This window comes from Oncorhynchus gorbuscha, linkage group LG17 (genome assembly GCF_021184085.1).
Source record: "Oncorhynchus gorbuscha isolate QuinsamMale2020 ecotype Even-year linkage group LG17, OgorEven_v1.0, whole genome shotgun sequence".
Taxonomy (NCBI): Eukaryota; Metazoa; Chordata; class Actinopteri; order Salmoniformes; family Salmonidae; genus Oncorhynchus; species Oncorhynchus gorbuscha.
The window spans coordinates 25,239,346-25,262,785 of NC_060189.1; the positions used below are offsets into that span (position 1 = coordinate 25,239,346).

At 48.7% G+C, this 23,440-nt stretch overlaps 1 protein-coding gene across 2 annotated transcripts in view; it reads right to left on the reverse strand.

The window, feature by feature from the left end:
* Positions 1–1,502: 1,502 nt before the first annotated feature.
* Positions 1,503–23,440, reverse strand: part of tmem260 (transmembrane protein 260) — a 70,544-nt gene continuing 48,606 nt past the window's right edge. The window contains exons 7-19 of one of the 2 annotated variants that reach the window (XM_046308763.1): positions 17,176–17,353; positions 16,795–16,908; positions 16,476–16,655; positions 16,315–16,355; positions 15,033–15,119; positions 13,987–14,095; positions 13,677–13,849; positions 12,789–12,960; positions 12,441–12,580; positions 6,491–6,667; positions 4,270–4,323; positions 3,885–3,969; positions 1,503–3,788 (exon numbers count right to left, since the gene is read on the reverse strand). In XM_046308763.1, coding sequence (XP_046164719.1) covers positions 3,534–3,788; positions 3,885–3,969; positions 4,270–4,323; positions 6,491–6,667; positions 12,441–12,580; positions 12,789–12,960; positions 13,677–13,849; positions 13,987–14,095; positions 15,033–15,119; positions 16,315–16,355; positions 16,476–16,655; positions 16,795–16,908; positions 17,176–17,353 — 1,765 coding nt within the window. In that variant the 3' untranslated portion in view covers positions 1,503–3,533. The remainder of the gene's footprint in view (positions 3,789–3,884; positions 3,970–4,269; positions 4,324–6,490; positions 6,668–12,440; positions 12,581–12,788; positions 12,961–13,676; positions 13,850–13,986; positions 14,096–15,032; positions 15,120–16,314; positions 16,356–16,475; positions 16,656–16,794; positions 16,909–17,175; positions 17,354–23,440) is intronic. The other variant, XM_046308762.1, reaches the window with a different exon arrangement.

Genomic DNA, 23,440 nt, shown 5'->3' on the forward strand with positions numbered 1-23,440 from the left:
GAAGACAATGGAGAGAGCTGCTCGCACCTGTCCAAACAGACACTCGGTAAACCCACAGACACACGGTGCCTGCAGGGTTTCAAACAACACCTGTCACACACGGAGACACACACTCGCGGAGGCAATGGCACACTTAAAATCGGTACGACAATTCACACATAACAACAGTCATTCCCACAGAGGAAAAGAACCTATAGCATAACACAAAGGAACAGGCTTGGCTTGTTGTGTTGCGCTCACAGTATAAAAACAGCTAACGACAAAAGGTGGAAACAACTTGAACATCCCAGCTAGTCTGTATGATGCTAAGGCACCTTGGAGTCTTATAGTCATGACTATGGGGACACTCCACTCCATACTGTCGTCTATAAGACCTACTGTGCAAAACCAACTGACAAGAGCCACCGCATTAGATAAACCTGCAAGTATGGATGAACAACAAGAACAATCCTGTGCTAAAAATATGTTTTAGCACAGTAAGTTCAGTCACGGCCATTGGCCAGGAACACAGAAATGGGTCGCGCAGAGTAAACACCCATGAAACAGGTTTCCCTGTTTAGAAAACTGATCTGCAGGGAAGTTTTTCAGTGTAATATGCGGCAAAATCTGTGGCCAGCTCAGTACATTATGTCTCTCCAACCCCCCATTCTGTTACCAAACACCAGTCCCCCTACCCCCCTCCAACCTTCTCCATCCAGCCAGAGAGCAGAGGAGATAGACCCAGCCACTAAAGCTGCTTTTTCAGACCCTGCTCCCATTCGGTCTATCTGAGATACACAGAAAGCGGAGGTGTCGCTTTTCCGCTGGCATTTCGGACAGTATCTACTTATAGACGGAGAAAAAGAGAAAAGAAAAACAGAAGGGGTATTATCAGGGAGGGATGAGAGCAGCAAAGGCATTTTGTCTTTTTATTCCCCTCCTAAGCCCTGGGCTTTGCTCCCAATCCGATTGGTCGATACGGCCAGGGATGTAAATTAAATGCAAAGAGGAATAAGGCTGGATTCCCTTCTCCAGTGTGCCCCCTATGTCCCCCCTCTCTCTCTCTCTCTCTCTCGTTCTCCCCCCTCCCCTATTTCTCTGTCGTCTCGGTCTCCCATTCACAGGATTGCTTCTCTCTTTCACCCTCCCTGTCTCTTTCCCCCCTCTCCCTCCATCCCTCCCCACTCCCTCTCCCTGGCTGGGCTCACAGCTCTTATCTCCTCAGACGCCCCACATTCCAGCATTGCCGTGGCTCCCTGCCTGCATCCGTGGTCATGGCGATTCCATGGGTTCCTACAATCCTTCGGCAGCTTGCTGATTTGGGGTGGGCAACTGAATCTCAGAGACAGGGGGACAGAGGGGTGTTAGAGAGGGAGGGAGACAGAAACGAGGAGAGAGGGGTGTTAGAGAGGGAGGGAGACCGAAACGAGGACAGAGGGGTGTTAGAGAGGGAGGGAGACCGAAACGAGGACAGAGGGGTGTTAGAGAGGGAGGGAGACAGAAACGAGGATAGAGTGGTGTTAGAGAGGGAGGGAGACAAACAAGGACAGAGTGGTGTTAGAGAGGGAGGGAGACAGAAACAAGGACAGAGTGGTGTTAGAGAGGGAGGGAGACAAACAAGGACAGAGGGAATAAAGCAGAACCGAGGATGTGAGATGAGAAAAGGTTAACGACACAGAAAGGTGGCAAAGAGGGATAAAAACACAAGAAATATAATGGCAGATTTAAACAGCTTCAAATAGGTCTTTGGTGATTTTTTTGCATCTCCTTTTAATTTGATTTGTATATATTTGTATAAATCAGTAAATATACTTACACCAGAAATAAAATGTCTCATAGAAAAAAATTACTAACACAGTAGGAACAGTAAAGTAAAGCTCTGAGAATGTTTAAAGTAGAAAAAATCTTTCTTAGAGTATTTTAATCTTTGGAGAACAGAAAAATATTTTTGTTCTGAGAGAGAGAGAGAGAGAGAGAGATGTACCATCTGTCCTAGGCCCGTTCTCATCAGCCAGCCCCGTGGACAGAGCAGAGGGCAGGTTGTTTTCTGAGAGGACCCGGAGCAGCACTTCTAGTGCTCTGCCCATGCCATTAAAAGTACAATGAGAGCAGATGACAGGACAGGACACAGGAGTGGCTGTGGACCAGGTCTCATAGAAATCAGTGGTGCCCAAATATCAAACACACCAGCCCCAAAAGGTTCACAGACTGAGAATGTTTACGGTAAATTAGGTAGAAAGTCTATGCGAGAACAGAGGGGAGAAGGAATGAAAGGGAAAGCAGTTAAAGATGTAATTAAGTGTACTGAATCACCATGTCTCTCAGACCAGCCTCAAGTGACTGAGTCCATCTATCCAGGAGTGTGGGTCGTGCTGCTCAGGACCTTTGCATGTCTGGATGCAACGTCTCTGAGTGTCTGCGTGACTGTGGTTGTGACTCGATGTCAGCGTGAAGGAATGTCTCTCTGGAAATGAAAGCGCTCCACTGCTCGGTGTGTGTGTTTTTCCTCTCTGCGTATCACTGTGGGGGGGGGGGGGGGGCGCACACACACACACACACACACACACACACACACACACACACACACACACACACACACACACACACACACACACACACACACACACACACACACACACACCTCTAAAAGGGTCCCTGGCATTGTAACATTTCATATTTAATTTAAATCTACGAGGGATTATAGCTCTGTCGTCAAAGGGAGGAAAAAAAGCTAATTGAATCCATTCGTTTTTAAAGGACCAACTCAGATGGATGGATAGTCGGTGGGCAGGGATGGCGACTGGGAGCCAGGGTCACGCGAAGAGACCAGAGCCCAGGACAGCGTGGCAATGCACAAATCTGTCACGGATTAAGAGCCTGCTCTAATCCCCCATTTCTGCACCCAAATTGGGTTTCCCTCAATCTCAGCCCTGCCACCTAATGGGAGAAAAAGATAACTAAATCAGCAGGTGGCCACGGCCACATAATCATAACGTTAAAAGCTGTTTGAGAGAAAGAGATGCAGAGAGAGAGAGAGACAGAAAAATGAGACAGGGAAATAGTAAATAAAAGTGTGTATGTGTGGGAGACTTGAACAGCTTGATTGGGTTCAATCCAGGCTGCAAAAGTCATGTAATGTCCCCAGTGGAAAACATTGCTGCAGTGTGAGGTGCAGCCTGGTTCCTGTTTGTCTGGACAACCCCACCTCATCACAGAGAACCCCATCACCAGCACTACCTCCATATTAGGTCCCATGTTGTAGCCAATTCTTTGACAAGGGATGTTTTTCCTGCCCTACTTCATCACAGAATTTTCCAGGGCATCATACATATATTTGTCCATGATGACTGTCTACTCTCCACTGTACTGGGCGTGTTCAACCCCTGAGAAAACCCTTCATCCCAACCACCAGAGAAGTTAGAGCACCAGACGCAGCCTGTAGGTTAGTCAACATCCCCTGGCTGCCACACTCATTGAGAGGACCTCTCCTCCTCAGTCTCCATGGTGTCCTGCAGTACTTCCTGTATGCCTGCTCTATCTGACACTCCCCTCCCTCACGGGGTGTGTTTCTGCCGGAGCCTGGTCCTCTCCTGCAGCAGGTGGGAGACGGCGGTGTGGATGGCGGGGGCCTGGGAGTCCGTGGGCTCCTTGTCCAGGTACAGGCTGAAGTGCTGGATGCTGCAGGTCAGCAGGCTGTCAGGGCTGTGGCCGTGCTTCCCTGAACGCAGGAGCCTCTCGCTGGCCAGGGCCAGGTTTTTATCCCAGTTGGGAGGGTAGTCTGTATGGCTCTCCACGATCTCCTTATACAGCTGTCAATCACAAAGAACACAACTTGTACACAATAACTATAATCTATTGGTTTATGCCCATACTCCTATATGTTTACTATGGGAGGACTGACTCACAGTGTAGGAGAGCTCAAACAGGCGAGCTTTCCCCTCTCCCTGGATCCTCTCAGCTAGGTCAAACAGAAAGAAAGCCGTCTTCATCCTGAAACAAAGAGGATACATCACAGGCTCAGAGCTAAGTGCTGGATGGATGGATGAACCGTAGAGATCTATCTGCAGAGATGCACTAGCAGAATAGAGTGATTTATGTAGATGCTAGCTACACAACAGCATTTCATGTAGAATAGCTGGTGCTCTACCACACCAGACTGGGTTATGTAGATGTTTAAGCTAGCAGACAAGGGTGATCTGTCATAGAGGCTCTATCTGTAAACTATACATATACAGTGACCGTAACAGAGAAGAAGGAGTCAGTGTCTTCAGTGTTAACCCTTTACTGTACCTGGCCTGCCACATCTCCTCATTAGCCACCCTCTCCCAGGACCCTGGGTGGAAACTGGAACCGGACACAAAAACAGCTCTTAATCTCAACACCTCTGGGGCTTTTCTTATGCATCATTCCTTCCACACTATCATATTCATTCTGTATCATTATAGGTTTTAATATATACTGCACAAAAATATAAACGCGACATGCAATGATTTCAAAGATTTTACTGAGTTACAGTTCATATATAAGTAAAATCGGTTAATTCAAATAAATTATTTAGGCCCTAATCTATGGATTTCACATGACTGGGAATACAGATATGCACCTGTTGGTCACAGATACCTTAAAAAGGGGTAGTTGCCTGGTAATGTTGTCCCACTCCTCTTCAATGGCTGTGCAAAGTTGATGGATATTGGCGGGAACTGGAACACGCTGCCGTACACGACAATCCAGAGCATCCCAAACATGCTCAATGGGTGACATGTCTGGTGAGTGCGCAGGCCACATTTTCAGCTTCCAGGAATTGTAAACAGATCCTTGCGACATGGGGCCGTGCATTAGCCTATCATGCTGAAACACTTGGTGATGGCGGCAGATGAATGGCACAACAATGGGCCTCAGGATCTTGTCACGGTATCTCTGTGCATTCAAATTGCCATCGGTAAAATGCAATTCTGTTCGTTGTCCGTAGCTTATGCCTGCCCATACCATAAACCCACCGCCACCATGGGGCACTCTGTTCACAACGTTGATATCAGCAAACCGATTGCCCACACGACGCCATAAAAGTGGTCTGCGGTTATGAGGCCGGTTGGACGTAATGACAACTTCTTTAAAACAACGTTGGAGGCGGCTTATGGTAGAGAAATTAACATTCAATTATCTGGAAACAGCTCTGGGGGATATTCCTGCAGTCAGCATGCCAATTGCATGCTTCCTCAAAAAACGTGAGACATCTGTGGCATTGTGTTGTGTGACAAAACTGCACATTTTAGAGCGGCCTTTTATTGTCCACAGCACAAGGTGCACCTGTGTGATGATCATACTATTTAATCAGCTTCTTGATATGTCACACCTGTCAGGTGGAAGAATTATCTTGGCAAAGGATAAATGCTCACTCACAGGGATGTAAACAGATTTGTGCACAAAATCTGAGAGAAATAAGCTTTTGGTGTGTATGCAACATTTCTGGGATCTTCTATTTCAGCTCATAAAACATGGGACCAACACTTTAGATGTTGCATTTATATTTATGTTCAGTGTATATTGTTCAACCAAGTATGCAGGTTTAGGTTTTCACAAACCTAATGTGAATATAGACAGTACTGTCAAAACATCAGACGGCAGAGCAACACCACCAACACATTAGACATGGAATAACCCACATCCCCTTTTCCATTTGGTTGTGTAGAAACACTTGACCTCTTCTTCTTCAAAATAATATTTTCACAGGGTTCTGAGCTAATATTTGGCTGGTGGGCATCGACGGACACGCTTGTGAGGGCGAGGGAAATAACGTCACAGTATTCAGCCATGATTATCGCAGTGAATGAGGGGCTGCTGGCAACGGCAACAGAATATGGAGCTTTGACTAATTCCACTTTTGACACACTTATTGACAAAACGCAATAAGAAACTCATTATGTTTCATCTTCAGTCTCATTTCAAATAGCTGAAGGCCTAATGTCTTGCTTTGGTATAATGCAGAAAGAGCTTCTGGATCAGAGCACGGAAAACAGAGGAAACCTTGCTGTAGGAACGTTGGTTCTCTGCCAGTATTGTGAAAGACCACATAGAGAAGGAATAGTCAACACCAAAAAGTATCTATGGACATAAGATTCCTCAATGGATTCCTAACTAGCATGTTTGTCATGGTAGAAACAAACATACAGTAAGTGTACAGAAATGATATGGCATAGGCCTCCAGCAGGGGTATCAAACTAATTCCATGGAGGGCCTAGCGTCTGCTGGTTTTGCCTTTCAATTAAGACCTAGACAACCAGGTGAGAGGAGTTCCTTATTAATCAGTGACCTTAATTCATCAATCAAGTCCAAGGGAGGATGAAAACTCACAGACTCAGCCCTCTGTGGAATGAGTTTGATATCTGGTCTACAGTATGACCATTTCCAAGGCGACTAGCAGAATCCCATAGACTCCCCATGGAGTGTAGGCTTCTCCCCCCCCCACCCCTCCAGTGGGCCCTCTGGGTTTTGTGTGTAATGTACTGTGTACCTGTTGTGTGGCTCGGTCCAGTTATAGATGTAGCGGGTGCGACGGGCCCACTCCTCTGGGTGGAAGTGCTCCTGGGCAGGCACCAGGTGGTCACACACGCCTAGGGGCCAGCGAGAGAAGCTCCTCTCCCAGCTAGGGTCCCCTTCAGGCAGCCCGATGCAGGCCAGCACGGCCCCCCTGCAGACACACACAATCAGGCAGGTACCGTGCTTCTGAAGTGGGCAAGGCTGGAAACCCTTGAACTGACCTAACCCTAGCTATCCATCTCCCCTCAAACACTTCTCACTCTCCCCTCAAACACTTCTCACTCTCCCCTCAAACACTACTCACTCTCCCCTCAAACACTACTCACTCTCCCCTCAAACACTACTCACTCTCCCCTCAAACACTACTCACTCTCCCCTCAAACACTACTCACTCTCCCCTCAAACACTACTCACTCTCCCCTCAAACACTACTCACTCTCCCCCTCAAACACTACTCACTCTCCCCTCAAACACTACCCACTCTCCCCACAAACACTACCCACTCTCCCCACAAACACTACCCACTCTCCCCACAAACACTACTCACTCTCCCCACAAACACTACTCACTCTCCCCACAAACACTACTCACTCTCCCCACAAACACTACTCACTCTCCCCACAAACACTACTCACTCTCCCCTCAAAACTACTCACTCTCCCCACAAACACTACTCACTCTCCCCACAAACACTACTCACTCTCCCCACAAACACTACTCACTCTCCCCACAAACACTACTCACTCTCCCCACAAACACTACTCACTCTCCCCACAAACACTACTCACTCTCCCCACAAACACTACTCACTCTCCCCTCAAACACTACTCACTCTCCCCACAAACACTACTCACTCTCCCCACAAACACTACTCACTCTCCCCACAAACACTACTCACTCTCCCCACAAACACTACTCACTCTCCCCTCAAACACTACTCACTCTCCCCACAAACACTACTCACTCTCCCCACAAACACTACTCACTCTCCCCACAAACACTACTCACTCTCCCCTCAAACACTACCCACTCTCCCCTCAAACACTACCCACTCTCCCCACAAACACTACCCACTCTCCCCACAAACACTACACTCACTCTCCCCACAAACACTACTCACTCTCCCCACAAACACTACTCACTCTCCCCACAAACACTACTCACTCTCCCCTCAAACACTACTCACTCTCCCCTCAAACACTACTCACTCTCCCCACAAACACTACTCACTCTCCCCTCAAACACTACCCACTCTCCCTCAAACACTACTCACTCTCCCCTCAAACACTACTCACTCTCCCCTCAAACACTAATCACTCTCCTCTCAAACACTACCCACTCTCCCCTCAAACACTACCCACTCTCCCCACAAACACTACTCACTCTCCCCACAAACACTACTCACTCTCCCCACTCTCCCCTCAAACACTACTCACTCTCCCCTCAAACACTACTCACTCTCCCCTCAAACACTACTCACTCTCCCCTCAAACACTACTCACTCTCCCCTCAAACACTACTCACTCTCCCCACAAACACTACTCACTCTCACTCCCTCAAACACTACTCACTCTCCCCTCAAACACTACTCACTCTCCCCACTCTCCCTCAAACACTACTCACTCTCCCCTCAAACACTACTCACTCTCTCCCCACAAACACTACCCACTCTCCCCACAAACACTACCCACTCTCCCCACAAACACTACTCACTCTCCCCACAAACACTACTCACTCTCCCCACAAACACTACTCACTCTCCCCACAAACACTACTCACTCTCCCCACAAACACTACTCACTCTCCCCACAAACACTACTCACTCTCCCCACAAACACTACTCACTCTCCCCTCAAACACTCTCCCCCAAACACTCTCCCCTCAAACACTACTCTCTCCCCTCAAACACTACTCACTCTCCCCTCAAACACACTCACTCTCCCCTCAAACACTCTCCCCTCAAACACTACCTCAAACACTCTCCCCACAAACACTACCCACTCTCCCCACAAACACTACCCACTCTCCCCACAAACACTACCCACTCTCCCCACAAACACTACCCACTCTCCCCACAAACACTACCCACTCTCCCCACAAACACTACCCACTCTCCCCACAAACACTACTCACTCTCCCCTCAAACACTACTCACTCTCCCACAAACACTACTCCTCTCCCCACAAACACTACTCACTCTCCCCACAAACACAACTCTCCCCACAAACACTACTCACTCTCCCCACAAACACTACCCACTCTCCCCACAAACACTACCCACTCTCCCCTCAAACACTACCCACTCTCCCCTCAAACACTACTCACTCTCCCCACAAACACTACTCACTCTCCCCCCACTCTCCCCTCAAACACTACTCACTCTCCCTCAAACACTACTCACTCTCCCCTCAAACACTACCCACTCTCCCCACAAACACTACCCACTCTCCCCACAAACACTACCCACTCTCCCCACAAACACTACTCACTCTCCCCACAAACACTCACCACACTCTCTCCTCAAACACTCCCCTCAAACACTCACTCTCCCCTCAAACACTAATCACTCTCCCCTCAAACACTACTCACTCTCCCCTCAAACACTACTCACTCTCCCCTCAAACACTACTCACTCTCCCCTCAAACACTACTCACTCTCCCCACAAACACTACTCACTCTCCCCACAAACACTACTCACTCTCCCCACAAACACTACTCACTCTCCCCTCAAACACTACTCACTCTCCCCTCAAACACTACTCACTCTCCCCTCAAACACTACTCACTCTCCCCTCAAACACTACTCACTCTCCCCACTCTCCCCTCAAACACTACTCACTCTCCCCTCAAACACTACTCACTCTCCCCTCAAACACTACCCACTCTCCCCACAAACACTACCCACTCTCCCCACAAACACTACCCACTCTCTCCTCAAACACTACTCACTCTCTCAAACACCCCTCAAACACTACTCCCTCAAACACTCTCTCCCACTCTCCCCTCAAACACTACTCACTCTCTCCCCTCAAACACTAATCACTCTCCCCTCAAACACTAATCACTCTCCCCTCAAACACTACCCACTCTCCCCTCAAACACTACCCACTCTCCCCCAAACACTACTCACTCTCCCCCAAACACTAACACTCAAACACTCACTCCCCTCAAACACTACTCACTCTCCCCACAAACACTACTCACTCTCCCCACACTCTCCCCCATAACACTACTCACTCTCCCCACAAACACTACTCACTCTCCCCACAAACACTACTCACTCTCCCCACAAACCCCACAAACACTACTCACTCTCCCCACAAACACTACTCACTCTCCCCACAAACACTACTCACTCTCCCCACAAACACTACTCACTCTCCCCACAAACACTACTCACTCTCCCCCACAAACACTACTCAAACTCTACCCACAAACACTACTCACTCTCCCCACAAACACTACTCACTCTCCCCACAAACACTACTCACTCTCCCCACTCTCCCCTCAAACACTACTCACTCTCCCCTCAAACACTACTCACTCTCCCCTCAAACACTACTCACTCTCCCCTCAAACACTACTCACTCTCCCCACTCTCCCCTCAAACACTACCCACTCTCCCCACAAACACTACTCACTCTCCCCACAAACACTACCCACTCTCCCCACAAACACTACCCACTCTCTCCACAAACACTACTCACTCTCCCCACAAACACTACCCACTCTCCCCACAAACACTACCCACTCTCAACCCAGGTGGCTGCTAATAGAACTGAATAGGCATACATGGGAAGCACATACAGTACCAGTCAAACGTTTGGACACACCTACTCATTCAAGGGTTTTTCTCTATTTTTATTGTGCTCTTCAGTAAGGCCATTCTATTGCCAATGTTTGTCTATGGAGTTTGCATGTCTGTGTGCTTGATTCTATACACTTGTCAGCAACGGGTGTGGCTGAAATAGCCAAATCTACTAATTCTTCAAAGTAGCCACCATTTGCCTTGATAACAGCTTTGCACACTCTTGGCATTCTCTTAGTCAGCTTCATGAGGTAGTCACCTGGAATGCATTTCAATAAACAGGTGTGCCTTGTTAAAAGTTAATTTGTGAAAATTATTTCCTTCTTAATGCGTTTGGGCCAATCATTTGTGTTGTGACAAGGTAGGGGTGGTATACAGAAGAGAGCCCCTATTTGGTAAAAGACCAAGTCCATATTATGGCAAGAACAGCTCAAATAAGCAAAGAGAAATGACAGTCCACCATTACTTTAAGACATGAAGGTTAGTCAATCTGGAACATTTCAAGAACTTTGATAGTTTCTTCAAGTGCAGTCGCAAAAACCATCAAGCGCTATGATGAAACTGGCTCTCATGAGAACCGCCACAGGAAAGGAAGACCCAGAGTTACCTCTGCTGCAGAGGATATGTTCATTAGAGTTACCAGCCTCAGAAATTGCAGCCCAAATAAATCCTTCACAGAGTTAAAGTAACAGACACATCAACATCACCTGTTCAGAGGAGACTGTGTGAATCAGACCTTCATGGTTGTATTGCTGCAAGAAACCACTACTAAATGACACCAATAAGAAGAGACTTGCTTGGGCCAAGAAACACAAGCAACGGAGATTAGACCAGTGGAAATCTGTCCTTTGGTCTGATGAGTCCAAATATGAGACTTTAGGTTCTTTGTGAGACACAGAGTAGGTGAACGGATGATCTCCGCATGTGTGTTTCCCACCGTGAAGCATGGAGGAGGTGGTGTGATGGTGCTTTGCTGGTGACACTGTTGGTGATTCACTTAGAATTCAAGGCACACTTAACCAGCATGGCTACCACAGCATTCTGCACCGATACGCCATCCTATCTGGTTTGTGCTTAGCGGGACTATCATTTGTTTTTCAACAGGACAATGACCCAACACACCTCCAGGCTGTGTAAGGGCTATTTGACCAAGAAGAAGAGTGATGGAGTGCTGCATCAGATGACCTGGCCTCCACGATTACCTGACCTCAACCCAATTGAGATGTTTCGGGATGAGTTGGACCGCAGAGTGAAGGAAAAGACGCTAACAAGTGCTCAGCATATGTGGGAACTCCTTCAAGACTGTTGGAAAAGTCTTGAGGTGAATCTGGTTGAGAGAATGCCAAGCTGGTTGAGAGAGTGTGCAAAGCTGTCATCAAGGCAAAGGGTGGCTACTTTGAAAATATATTTTGATTTGTTTAACACTTTTTTTAGTTAGTACATGATTCCATATGTGTTATTTCATAGTTTTGATGTCTTCACTATTATTATACAAAGGAGAAAATAGTAAAAATAAAGAAAAACCCTTGAATGAGTAGGTGTCCAAACTCTTGACTGGTACTGTATGCCTCCAGTCTTACCCGACAAATACACAGACGAGCATGTGCACACACACCATTCAGCTCTCTCCCATTCCTACTGCTCTGCTCCACTCTCCTCTCCAGTGCTGTGCCCTACAGGGTTGATCCCACTGGTCAGTGTTGCCCCCCTTAGAGACGTTCATGTTGGCCAAGCAAACACTGCCCCCTGGTGGGCTTGGCATTTTAAGGACTCTTAAAATGACTGTCCAACCCATTTGATCTATGTTTCTCCAGACTACTATAGTCAGATGGATACAGTAGTCACACAGTAAATCATATCTACTCATTATGTATTCAGTATTTCTCTGCAGTCTTTCCCACATATGGCTGAACCATTGTTACTCTTGAGGCAGCAGTTATAAGTCTTATTTCCTCAATGGACTGATCATTGTATCAACCACTCAGTGCTCCCATTCAACCTCACCAGCTCTCTCAACTCTCAACTCTCAACTCTCAACTCTCAACTCTCACTCACTCACTCACTCACTCACTCACTCACTCACTCACTCACTCACTCACTCACTCACTCACTCACCGCGTGTTGTGAGAGAGGAACTGCTCCAGGCTGAAGGTGTCCTTCTCCTCAGTGTGGACCGGGTCCCACCAGAGCCCAGGGAAATGAACCCCAGGGTGATGCTGGCCCAGCTTGGCCACGTACCAGCTGTACGTCATCATCTGGAGGGGGAGAGAGTAGTAATGAATAGGAGCCTTACTGAGATCATCATCATCGCAACTCTATTGTCTAACTTGTATGGCCTGTCTTCAGTATCAGGTTCAGATTCATTTCCAATTCTATTATAATATAGCTCTAATTATAATATATAAAAAAGCTAGGCATGGTGTCCTGGGCCTAAATAAACCCAATATAAGGCTCAGTACTAACCTCCTGGTCAACGAGGTGTACGTCAGGCCGGACCCCCTGGCAGTAGTGGAGGTAGCGCAGGGAGTTCCCTGGGAGGTCTCCCCGGGTCAGGATGATAGAGTCTGGAGGAACAGAGGCCAGAAGCTCCCTGCCGAACCGCTCCACAACACTGTTAATGCTCTGATCACACTCCCTGGGAGGGATGCAAACACAAACCTTTACAAGTCAACGGGAGCTAACATATTTTCTCTAACCACACTGACACTTAACAAGTGTACGTTTGTGTACACAGCAGCGAGGTTGTGTTTGTAGGTCTTCACTTCTGAGGATTGTGTGTGTGCATTCATGTACTGTATGCATGCTTTCAAGTTGCTCCATGGTAAGTTGTCACAGCCCCAGCTCTGCCTATCTAATCGTGGGTAGACAGGTGCAATGGGTCTGACAGTGTAGGCCAGGCTCTCCTCCTGATCAAAGCAGCTGTGTGATAGCGGCCTCAGCCTGCCAGGCAGAGCGCAGCGCCATGCTGGTGTAATCTGCTGCCTCTCATGGCTAACATCTCACACTCAGCATTCACAGTGAAATCTATGTGCTAACCGTGCCTCTCTTTAGCCCCCACCATGGGGTGAGGAGAGACGGGAGAATAAAATACCTGCCATGTGGAGTGCAGGCTCCAGTTTGAAGTACAGAGAGAACTACTGGGTTAGCTCAGGTGAGACTAGTGTGGAGGGAGTTTTGGGAGTAAAATACTCAACACGTTGTATGCGACCCCCTACCTATAAGACAACATGTATTTTCTAGTTTGTGCGGCAAACCTTGAAAACAGTTGGTGGTGAAGATACTACAGTGTTATAGCCCCACACACAGGATGTGCCATCAAGCCTAAGTCAGTTGACAGGTTATGATGCTTACCGATGGTTGGAGTGCACCATGTGTGCCAGGACACCTACGGTGAAGAGCCAGCCTCCGGCCCTCCACAGACCCCCATGGCCTAGCCTCCTCTCCAGGCCTGTGTGTGTCCAACTCAGGCCCAGCCCAGCCAGCACACACACCACAGCATCGCTCTGAAGCCAGAACCGCTCCACCTGCAGAGACCAAACACACAACACAGCCTTTTACCTGGGTCAGAGGAGACTGTGGCATCCCAACTCAGGCCCATCCAGTAGCATCCCTGCCCGTTTTCCCTGCCTGCCCTAACTAAGCCCCATGGCCCATCACTCACCACTCCCAGCAGTAGGGGTCTGCTGATGTCCAGGTTGGCTCTCCAGGCAAAGAACAGGGAGTAGAGTAGCAGCATGGCCGTCAGTAGCCAGGGAACAACAAGGCGTCTCCTGGAGAGGAAGGACAGGCATCGCCATGAGAGAACTGGCCTTACACAGACATAAAAAATACCATATATATTACTTTCTCAATATCACATTTATTTTCATCCTCCCAACAAATACATGAAAATAGATCCAGTGCAATTCACTCCCAAATTCATCAAGGTACAGGAGAGATAACATCACACCGCCTGTAGACAGACTCACTATTACAGCTAACACGTTCTGTAGCCCACAGCATGATTGCTTTCCTAATGCTAGGTCTGGATGACAGTGTGAGTCACTGTGTGACGGGCCAACCACTCTGTCTCACATCACCATTACAGCACAGAGGATGGTTGTAAATGGTTTTATAAACGAACGAAAAAGCACTATCCCCTAGTGGTAATCAAAACACAATTATGTGAATGGAAATGAGAATTGGAAAAAATAGCATATTTATTGTGCTGTATTTCAGGAAACTTGACTTTCCATGGAATATCAATGGAATGACCCACGTATGTTTGCGTGTGTGTGCAGGCGTTCACGTACATACATGCTTGTGTGTCTGTGTGTAAAGCCAAGTGTACCAAAGTGCCCCCCAAGAGAGGTGGAAGAGGGTGGGTAGGGGTGGTAGAGGGTGGGTAGGGGGTGGGTAGGTGTGAGGCAGGGGGTGGGTAGGATGAGGCAGAGGGTGGGTAGTGGGTGGAAGAGGGTGGGTAGGGGGTGGGTAGGTGTGAGGCAGGGGGTGGGTAGGGTGAGGCAGAGGGTGGGTAGGAGGTGGTGGAAGAGGGTGGGTAGTGGGTGGAAGAGGGTGGGTAGGTGTGAGGCAGAGGGTGGGTAGGGTGAGGCAGGGAATGGATAGGGTGAGGCAGGGAATGGATAGGGGTAGGAAGGGATTCAAATTCACATCCCAAATGCTAATAATTGCCCTGAAGCAAGGTTCGTCTGCCAGGTGTGTCCTTACCTGTCCCAGGAGATGAGGAACATGCCCAGTCCAGCCAGGAATAGCACAGGGAGGGACAGGTCAGCCATACAGTGGTCCAGCTGAGCCCTGACACACACACACACACACACACACACACACACACACACACACACACACACACACACACACACACACACACACACACACACACACACACACACACACACACACACACACACACACACACACACACACACACACACACACACAAAACCTCTGATGACCGCATCCCTCTAACCTCCATCAAACTGAAGGACACCAATTACTGAATGTCCTCTCATTTCCTCCTCATCAGATTGGAATACACCAGTAACTGTGCCCCCCCCCAATCAAACAGACTAACTCTGTTGACTGTATGCACCCCCAGTCCCCACCCTTCCATTCCCATTCCAGCGATAGACACCAATGAATGTGTCCTCCACTCAACCCCTGTCAGAGTGCCTGTCAGTCACAGAGACACTTTCCCAGAGCATCTTCTTTAATACCCATCTCTATTTGATGGCTTATTGAGTCTCTATCAGGGAAGAGAGAGAGAGTGTGTGTGTGTGTGTGTGTGTGTGTGTGTGTGAGACTGTGTCAGCTTGTCTAGTGGAGTTTACATCCCCGATGTGACATGCTTGTCATGCTTGCCTCTCTCCCTTGTCTTGAAGGTGTGCTTGTCCATCAACCAGCAGGGGTGATGGAAGGGGGCGGGGGCCAGACGGGGGGGCTGGTGGTGGGGGGTCTTAAGACGCATACTCCCCACCCGTCGTCAGCCATAGACAATTACAGAAGTTGGATGACGGAGGGGGGAGATGGAGGGGGTTGTTGGAGGAAAACAAATCTCTCCACTATATTGCAGTGTCTGTCATCACAGCTTGTCACGCTTAAACACCAGAGCAGAGTGATCATTTCAAACTGCTGGAGAAACAGAACACAGGGATTTGGCCCTCTAAGCAGGTTCAGTTCTGCTTTGATGGGAGAGAGGGAAGAACAAAAGAGAGAGAGAGAGGAGAGAGACGGGCTCCAGTGCTGGCGATGGATGGGCTGCCTCCTTCAGAACAGAACTGATGGGTTTTTGTGTGATGTTTAAACCTGTCTGTCTCGAGCCAAAACCATGAGAAAACCCACTCTGTCACTTCTACAGATCACATTATCCAATGAATGACCTTCAAATGCACAACATTTAAAAGCAAGACACCAGAACAATTCATGCTATAGCAATGACTTCATCTGTAAAATAAAGTGAATGAATATTCTAATATAAGATGGGCATACTCACTTTAGCATCATGGTGAGGTTCCCGGTACCTTCTGTCTTGGCCTAGGGTCACATATTAAAGAAACGACCACATCAATCACCACTACACGTCCCACATTAGAGTTTGTGGTCAAGCTCAAAGATAATGTATGTTGGTACAGGTAAATGTATAGAAGTATGTACCAGGCTGAAGGTGCCGTATTCAGTCCTCAGTAGGTGAGTAAAGAGGCCTGAGGGGGAAGTCTGGTCTCCCCAGCTCCAGCGAGCTGTGTTCAGGTAGGAGGAGATAGGCAGGTAGACGTAGGGCAGTAGACCCCCCAGGAAACACAGTCCCAGAGACATCAGCCCACAGACAGACAGCTCCTGACACAATCACACAATAAACATATAATAATAATATTATATTATAAACGGCATCCTTACAGATGGGCCAGTTCTTCTACCTGGTTGTGTTACGTCTCGATGGCCACTCAGATGGAGAAGAGCCTGTCGTTAAACTTACTCTGTGAGAGTAGAGTTGGAGCAGGACCCAGGGAATGATGACCACCACGTACAACACCAGAGTGTGCTGGTTACACAGACCCAGGCCACAGCACAGCGCCCCCCAATGGGCAACCTGACAACAACAAGAGGAGACTTAATTCCTCATATTACATATAGCATTTCTGTCATTAAAAGAAATATACAAATCAAATGACGAAACATGAAATCTGTAAATTCACACCATATTTCTATAGGTTGTACAGTATAGTTTCCTGAGGCAGACTGTTGTGATATCACCATGGAACAGTCTATCTGGTCTGGGAGATATGGCTGATATGCATGTTCTGTCCCGTGTGAGGGTGGAAGCTGTGGAGGGAGTGTGTGCCGAGGGCTGGGTTACCTTCCTCCTCTGGGGGGCACTGTCAGCACAGTGGAAGCTGGTAGTCAGGGAGAAGAGGAGCCCAACAAAGAGGTTGTTGAGGGAGAAGACCTCAGCCACCACCGACCACTGCCAGCTGAGCCTGGACACAGCAAACACCCCCCCAGCCAGCACCGCACCCGGCCCTGGGCCTGCCAGTCTAGAGTAGAAGGAGAGGGTGAGGCACGGGGGTTAACACACAAATTTAACTGCTCAAGAAATCACATAATTTTTTTCTGTTTTTAATTGTAGAGTAACCGTCTAATCATAGGTATGAGCAGCTCCGGGCAATGTGGGCATGAGTAATTATCCCAAAGCTAGATCTGAAAATCATATTTAGGATTGACGTATATGATTGCTCAAAAAAATCATTGGCACATTTTTGTTAATTATGGAGTACTCGTCATTGCAATAAATCTTAGATTTGCATAGCAATAGGTACTATCTAAAATCTAGGCCATTCCCATACCTATCCTTCAACCTTCCTCTCCAGCAGCACCAGAGCAACCTGACATAAGAACCATTATGGGAGATGTGGTCCTTTACTTCAATAATGTGTGCACAAAAGTTTCCCCCTGCTTCCTCTCCTGCCTCCATCTCTTTAGTGGTAACTGAAGCAAAGTTGGGATAATCCGTCATATACTAAGACCCACCACTTACTAGAAAGAGAGACAGAGGGAGAGGAAGAGGGACAACAAATGATGAGGAGGAGAAGAAGGGGCAGAAATGAAAAAGAGTAAAGAGATGTGTGAGTGGGGGGGGGGGGGGGGTGAGAGTACGAGGAAAAAGTTGAGGGGGAGAAAGAGGAAGAAAAAAAGCAGCCTGGTCCCCGGCACGCTGGCTCTGAAATATGAGCGGGCTCCACAATTAAGGAAGTCAGGCAGTATGGCCCTTTCCGCCATTGTGTGGAGTGGCTTAGAGTCCTCATCAGCCTATCAGCTAACTGACAGGCAGAGAGCTGCTCTATTCAGCACGGCAGATACAAGCTGCAGGCCAAACGGCTGCCAGGTCCCTTATGACCCCACAATCCCTTGCCGGTGACAGCTTCAAGCTCCATAGCAAATTAGGCGCTCTCACATTACAATCGCAGAAGACAGATTCCATTAACGGTATCTGAAATTGAGTAGAGAGCAGGCCCGTTATCAGACCTGACTCATAAGCACCGCCATTAATCACAAGGCATGATACCATTTATACATTTCCAGCTCGCTGCCTGCCGCTGTGATAGTCAGCCACAAAAGGCCTGATGAGACTTAGGCTAGGGGAACAATGGAGCTTTCTGAGGAAAGCGCGGTAAATCAAGAAAAAAGAGACGGAGAGGAGAGTAAAAAAATACCTCTCCTATCCTCCAGTCTTTTCGCTCTGTGTTCTATGTGATGCAGGGCTGTAGTGGGGGGTGTTGAAGGGGTGTCTGGGTGTGGGTTCAGTCTTAGTAAGAGATAGCGGCGTCTTTCTCACTGCACCGATCCAGGAATTAGTTGTAACTTGAAGGGTAGGAGGAAGGGGTGGGGGCAAATGGGGACATTTGTTGAGGGGCAGGGACTCCCCGCACCCTCAATTCTACCCCCCCTGCGTGGCAATTAACCCCAGCCCACACGCTTAGCAGGGGGGCTGGTTTTGAGGTAGAGCAAGGTGCTGCGCAGTAGTGGGGGTCCCTGGAAGTAATGGGGACATTACACCAGGCTTGCTTTGGCTTCTACAGACCTGCCTGACAAGCACACTCCCGCATACACACAATCACACTCCTGTCCCCTTGCCCTTTATTCCTTCTGAGAGACTGACACATCTCTCTCCTAGGGCCTGTCAGTGTGTAACAACCCAGTGATGTGTGTACTCTCAGGTTTAAATGACCTGTCTGTCTGCAGAGGACCACCTGGGTTCCCAGTCAGTCTTTTAGCCTCTCCTTGGCTCATTCTCTGGGCTAAGTCTAGGGCTGGCTGCTCCCGTGGTAGAGAGATGAAGAGGAAGGGACTCTGACTCCATTGTGGCCATGTTTCCTGTTATCAAAGCTCAGTGTTTTGCAGGATGCTGCTGTGTTGTAATGTTGTGGCTCAATGACAATAGCTGTCTGGTTGAGACATGGCAAGAGAATAATGTTGTCAAGCAAGTGTATTTTACCCCGAACTGATCTAGTGTGCCAGAATGTCTCAGTCTCATCACTGGGGTAATTTACAGGATGACAAAGGAATTCTAAACAGAAATGCTGTACAGAAATGCTATGTATTTCATGAAGATATTGGGAGATCATTGCCCTGCTAAAGAAACATACAAACCATTTAAGAGGAAAGAATCCTGGAGATTTGAACAATAATCATCAAGCTCTTACTGAAGTAAAATACATCGACCAAAATCGTACAACAATTCACTCTCTAAATGAGAAATATCCTAAATAGAGTATAAACTGTAGGTCAGTATGCAGAAGAAGAAGAAAATACATTCAATATAAACACAAACACTCCATGTCCACAATCCATGTCCTCAAACCAACACAGATATAGTCCCCAGTGTCCTCTACAGGGACAGACAGTAGGACACACATAGCTTGCCACTGTCACTTTGAAGAGTCAAAGCAAAACCTGCCTCATTTACCACCTCAGTTCCTAAACATGGGCCAGAGGCTTGCCAGCACTGCACTGAAATCCAGCACCAAACGCCTGCCTGCCGTGCGCTTGTCTGGGCTGGCCTCAATAACGCAACACAAAGGGCCACCAGCAGCCTGTCTGTAGTGAATGTGTAGGGAATGAGGCAACACAAAGGGCCACCAGCAGCCTGTCTGTAGTGAATGTGTAGGGAATGAGGCAACACAAAGGGCCCACCAGCAGCCTGTCTGTAGTGAATGAGGCAAAACAAAGGGCCACCAGCAGCCTGTCTGTAGTGAATGTGTAGGGAATGAGGCAACACAAAGGGCCACCAGCAGCCTGTCTGTAGTGAATGTGTAGGGAATGAGGCAACACAAAGGGCCCACCAGCAGCCTGTCTGTAGTGAATGTGTAGGGAATGAGGCAACACAAAGGGCCACCAGCAGCCTGTCTGTAGTGAATGTGTAGGGAATGAGGCAACACAAAGGGCCCACCAGCAGCCTGTCTGTAGTGAATGAGGCAAAACAAAGGGCCACCAGCAGCCTGTCTGTAGTGAATGTGTAGGGAATGAGGCAACACAAAGGGCCACCAGCAGCCTGTCTGTAGTGAATGTGTAGGGAATGAGGCAACACAAAGGGCCCACCAGCAGCCTGTCTGTAGTGAATGAGGCAAAACAAAGGGCCACCAGCAGCCTGTCTGTAGTGAATGTGTAGGGAATGAGGCAACACAAAGGGCCCACCAGCAGCCTGTCTGTAGTGAATGAGGCAAAACAAAGGGCCACCAGCAGCCTGTCTGTAGTGAATGTGTAGGGAATGAGGCAACACAAAGGGCCACCAGCAGCCTGTCTGTAGTGAATGTGTAGGGAATGAGGCAACACAAAAGGCCCACCAGCAGCCTGTCTGTAGTGAATGAGGCAACACAAAGGGCCCACCAGCAGCCTGTCTGTAGTGAATGAGGCAAAACAAAGGACCCACCAGCAGCCTGTCTTTAGTGAATGTGTATGGAATGAGTCAACACAAAGGGCCACCAGCAGCCTGTATGTAGTGAATGTGTAGGGAATGAGGCAACACAAAGGGCCACCAGCAGCCTGTCTGTAGTGAATGTGTAGGGAATGAGGCAACACAAAGGGCCACCAGCAGCCTGTCTGTAGTGAATGTGTAGGGAATGAGGCAACACAAAGGGCCACCAGCAGCCTGTCTGTAGTGAATGTGTAGGGAATGAGGCAACACAAAGGGCCACCAGCAGCCTGTCTGTAGTGAATGTGTAGGGAATGAGGAAACACAAAGGGCCCACCAGCAGCCTGTCTGTAGTGAATGTGTAGGGAATGAGGCAACACAAAGGGCCACCAGCAGCCTGTCTGTAGTGAATGTGTAGGGAATGAGGCAACACAAAGGGCCACCAGCAGCCTGTCTGTAGTGAATGTGTAGGGAATGAGGCAACACAAAGGGCCACCAGCAGCCTGTCTGTAGTGAATGTGTAGGGAATGAGGCAACACAAAGGGCCACCAGCAGCCTGTCTGTAGTGAATGTGTAGGGAATGAGGAAACACAAAGGGCCCACCAGCAGCCTGTCTGTAGTGAATGTGTAGGGAATGAGGCAACACAAAGGGCCACCAGCAGTCTGTCTGTAGTGAATGTGTAGGGAATGAGGCAACACAAAGGGCCACCCCGCAGCCTGTCTGTAGTGAATGTGTAGGGAATGAGGCAAGACAAAGGGCCCACCAGCAGCCTGTCTGTAGTGAATGAGGCAAAACAAAGGGCCACCAGCAGCCTGTCTGTAGTGAATGTGTAGGGAATGAGGCAAGACAAAGGCCCACTAACAGCCTGTCTGTAGTGAATGAGGAAAAACAAAGGGCCACCAGCAGCCTGTCTGTAGTGAATGTGTAGGGAATGAGGCAACACAAAGGGCCACCAGCAGTCTGTCTGTAGTGAATGTGTAGGGAATGAGGCAACACAAAGGGCCACCCCGCAGCCTGTCTGTAGTGAATGTGTAGGGAATGAGGCAAGACAATGGGCCCACCAGCAGCCTGTTTGTAGTGAATGAAGAAAAACAAAGGGCCACCAGCAGCCTGTCTGTAGTGAATGTGTAGGGAATGAGGCAAAACAAAGGGCCACCAGCAGCCTGTCTGTAGTGAATGTGTAGGGAATGAGGCAACACAAAAGGGCCACCAGCAGCCTGTCTGTAGTGAATATGTAGGGAATGAGGCAACACAAAGGGCCACCAGCAGCCTGTCTGTAGTGAATGTGTAGGGAATGAGGCAACACAAAGGGCCACCAGCAGCCTGTCTGTAGTGAATGTGTAGGGAATGAGGCAACACAAAGGGCCCACCAGCAGCCTGTCTGTAGTGAATGTGTAGGGAATGAGGCAACACAAAGGGCCACCAGCAGCCTGTCTGTAGTGAATGTAGGGAATGAGGCAACACAAAGGGCCACCAGCAGCCTGTCTGTAGTGAATGTGTAGGGAATGAGGCAACACAAAGGGCCCACCAGCAGCCTGTCTGTAGTGAATGAGGCAAAACAAAGGGCCACCAGCAGCCTGTCTGTAGTGAATGTGTAGGGAATGAGGCAACACAAAGGGCCACCAGCAGCCTGTCTGTAGTGAATGTGTAGGGAATGAGGCAACACAAAGGGCCCACCAGCAGCCTGTCTGTAGTGAATGTGTATGGAATGAGACAACACAAAGGGCCCACCAGCAGCCTGTCTGTAGTGAATGAGGCAAAACAAAGGGCCACCAGCAGCCTGTCTGTAGTGAATGAGGCAAAACAAAGGCCCACCAGCAGCCTGTCTGTAGTGAATGTGTATGGAATGAGTCAACACAAAGGGCCACCAGCAGCCTGTCTGTAGTGAATGAGGAATCAGGCAACACAAAGGGCCACCAGCAGCCTGTCTGTAGTGAATGAGGCAAAACAAAGGGCCACCAGCAGCCTGTCTGTAGTGAATGTGTATGGAATGAGTCAACACAAAGGGCCACCAGCAGCCTGTCTGTAGTGAATGTGTAGGGAATCAGGCAACACAAAGGGCCACCTGCAGCCTGTCTGTAGTGAATGAGGCAAAACAAAGGGCCCACCAGCAGCCTGTCTGTAGTGAATGTGTAGGGAATGAGGCAACACAAAGGGCCACCAGCAGCCTGTCTGTAGTGAATGAGGCAACACAAAGGGCCACCAGCAGCCTGTCTTTAGTGAATGTTTATGGAATGAGGCAACACAAAAGGGCCACCAGCAGCCTGTCTGTAGTGAATGTGTAGGGAATGAGGCAACACAAAGGGCCCACCAGCAGCCTGTCTGTAGTGAATGTGTAGGGAATGAGGCAACACAAAGGGCCCACCAGCAGCCTGTCTGTAGTGAATGTGTAGGGAATGAGGCAACACAAAGGGCCACCAGCAGCCTGTCTGTAGTGAATGTGTAGGGAATGAGGCAACACAAAGGGCCCACCAGCAGCCTGTCTGTAGTGAATGAGGCAAAACAAAGGGCCACCAGCAGCCTGTCTGTAGTGAATGTGTAGGGAATGAGGCAACACAACGGGCCACCAGCAGCCTGTCTGTAGTGAATGTGTAGGGAATGAGGCAACACAAAGGGCCCACCAGCAGCCTGTCTGTAGTGAATGAGGCAAAACAAAGGGCCACCAGCAGCCTGTCTGTAGTGAATGTGTAGGGAATGAGGCAACACAAAGGG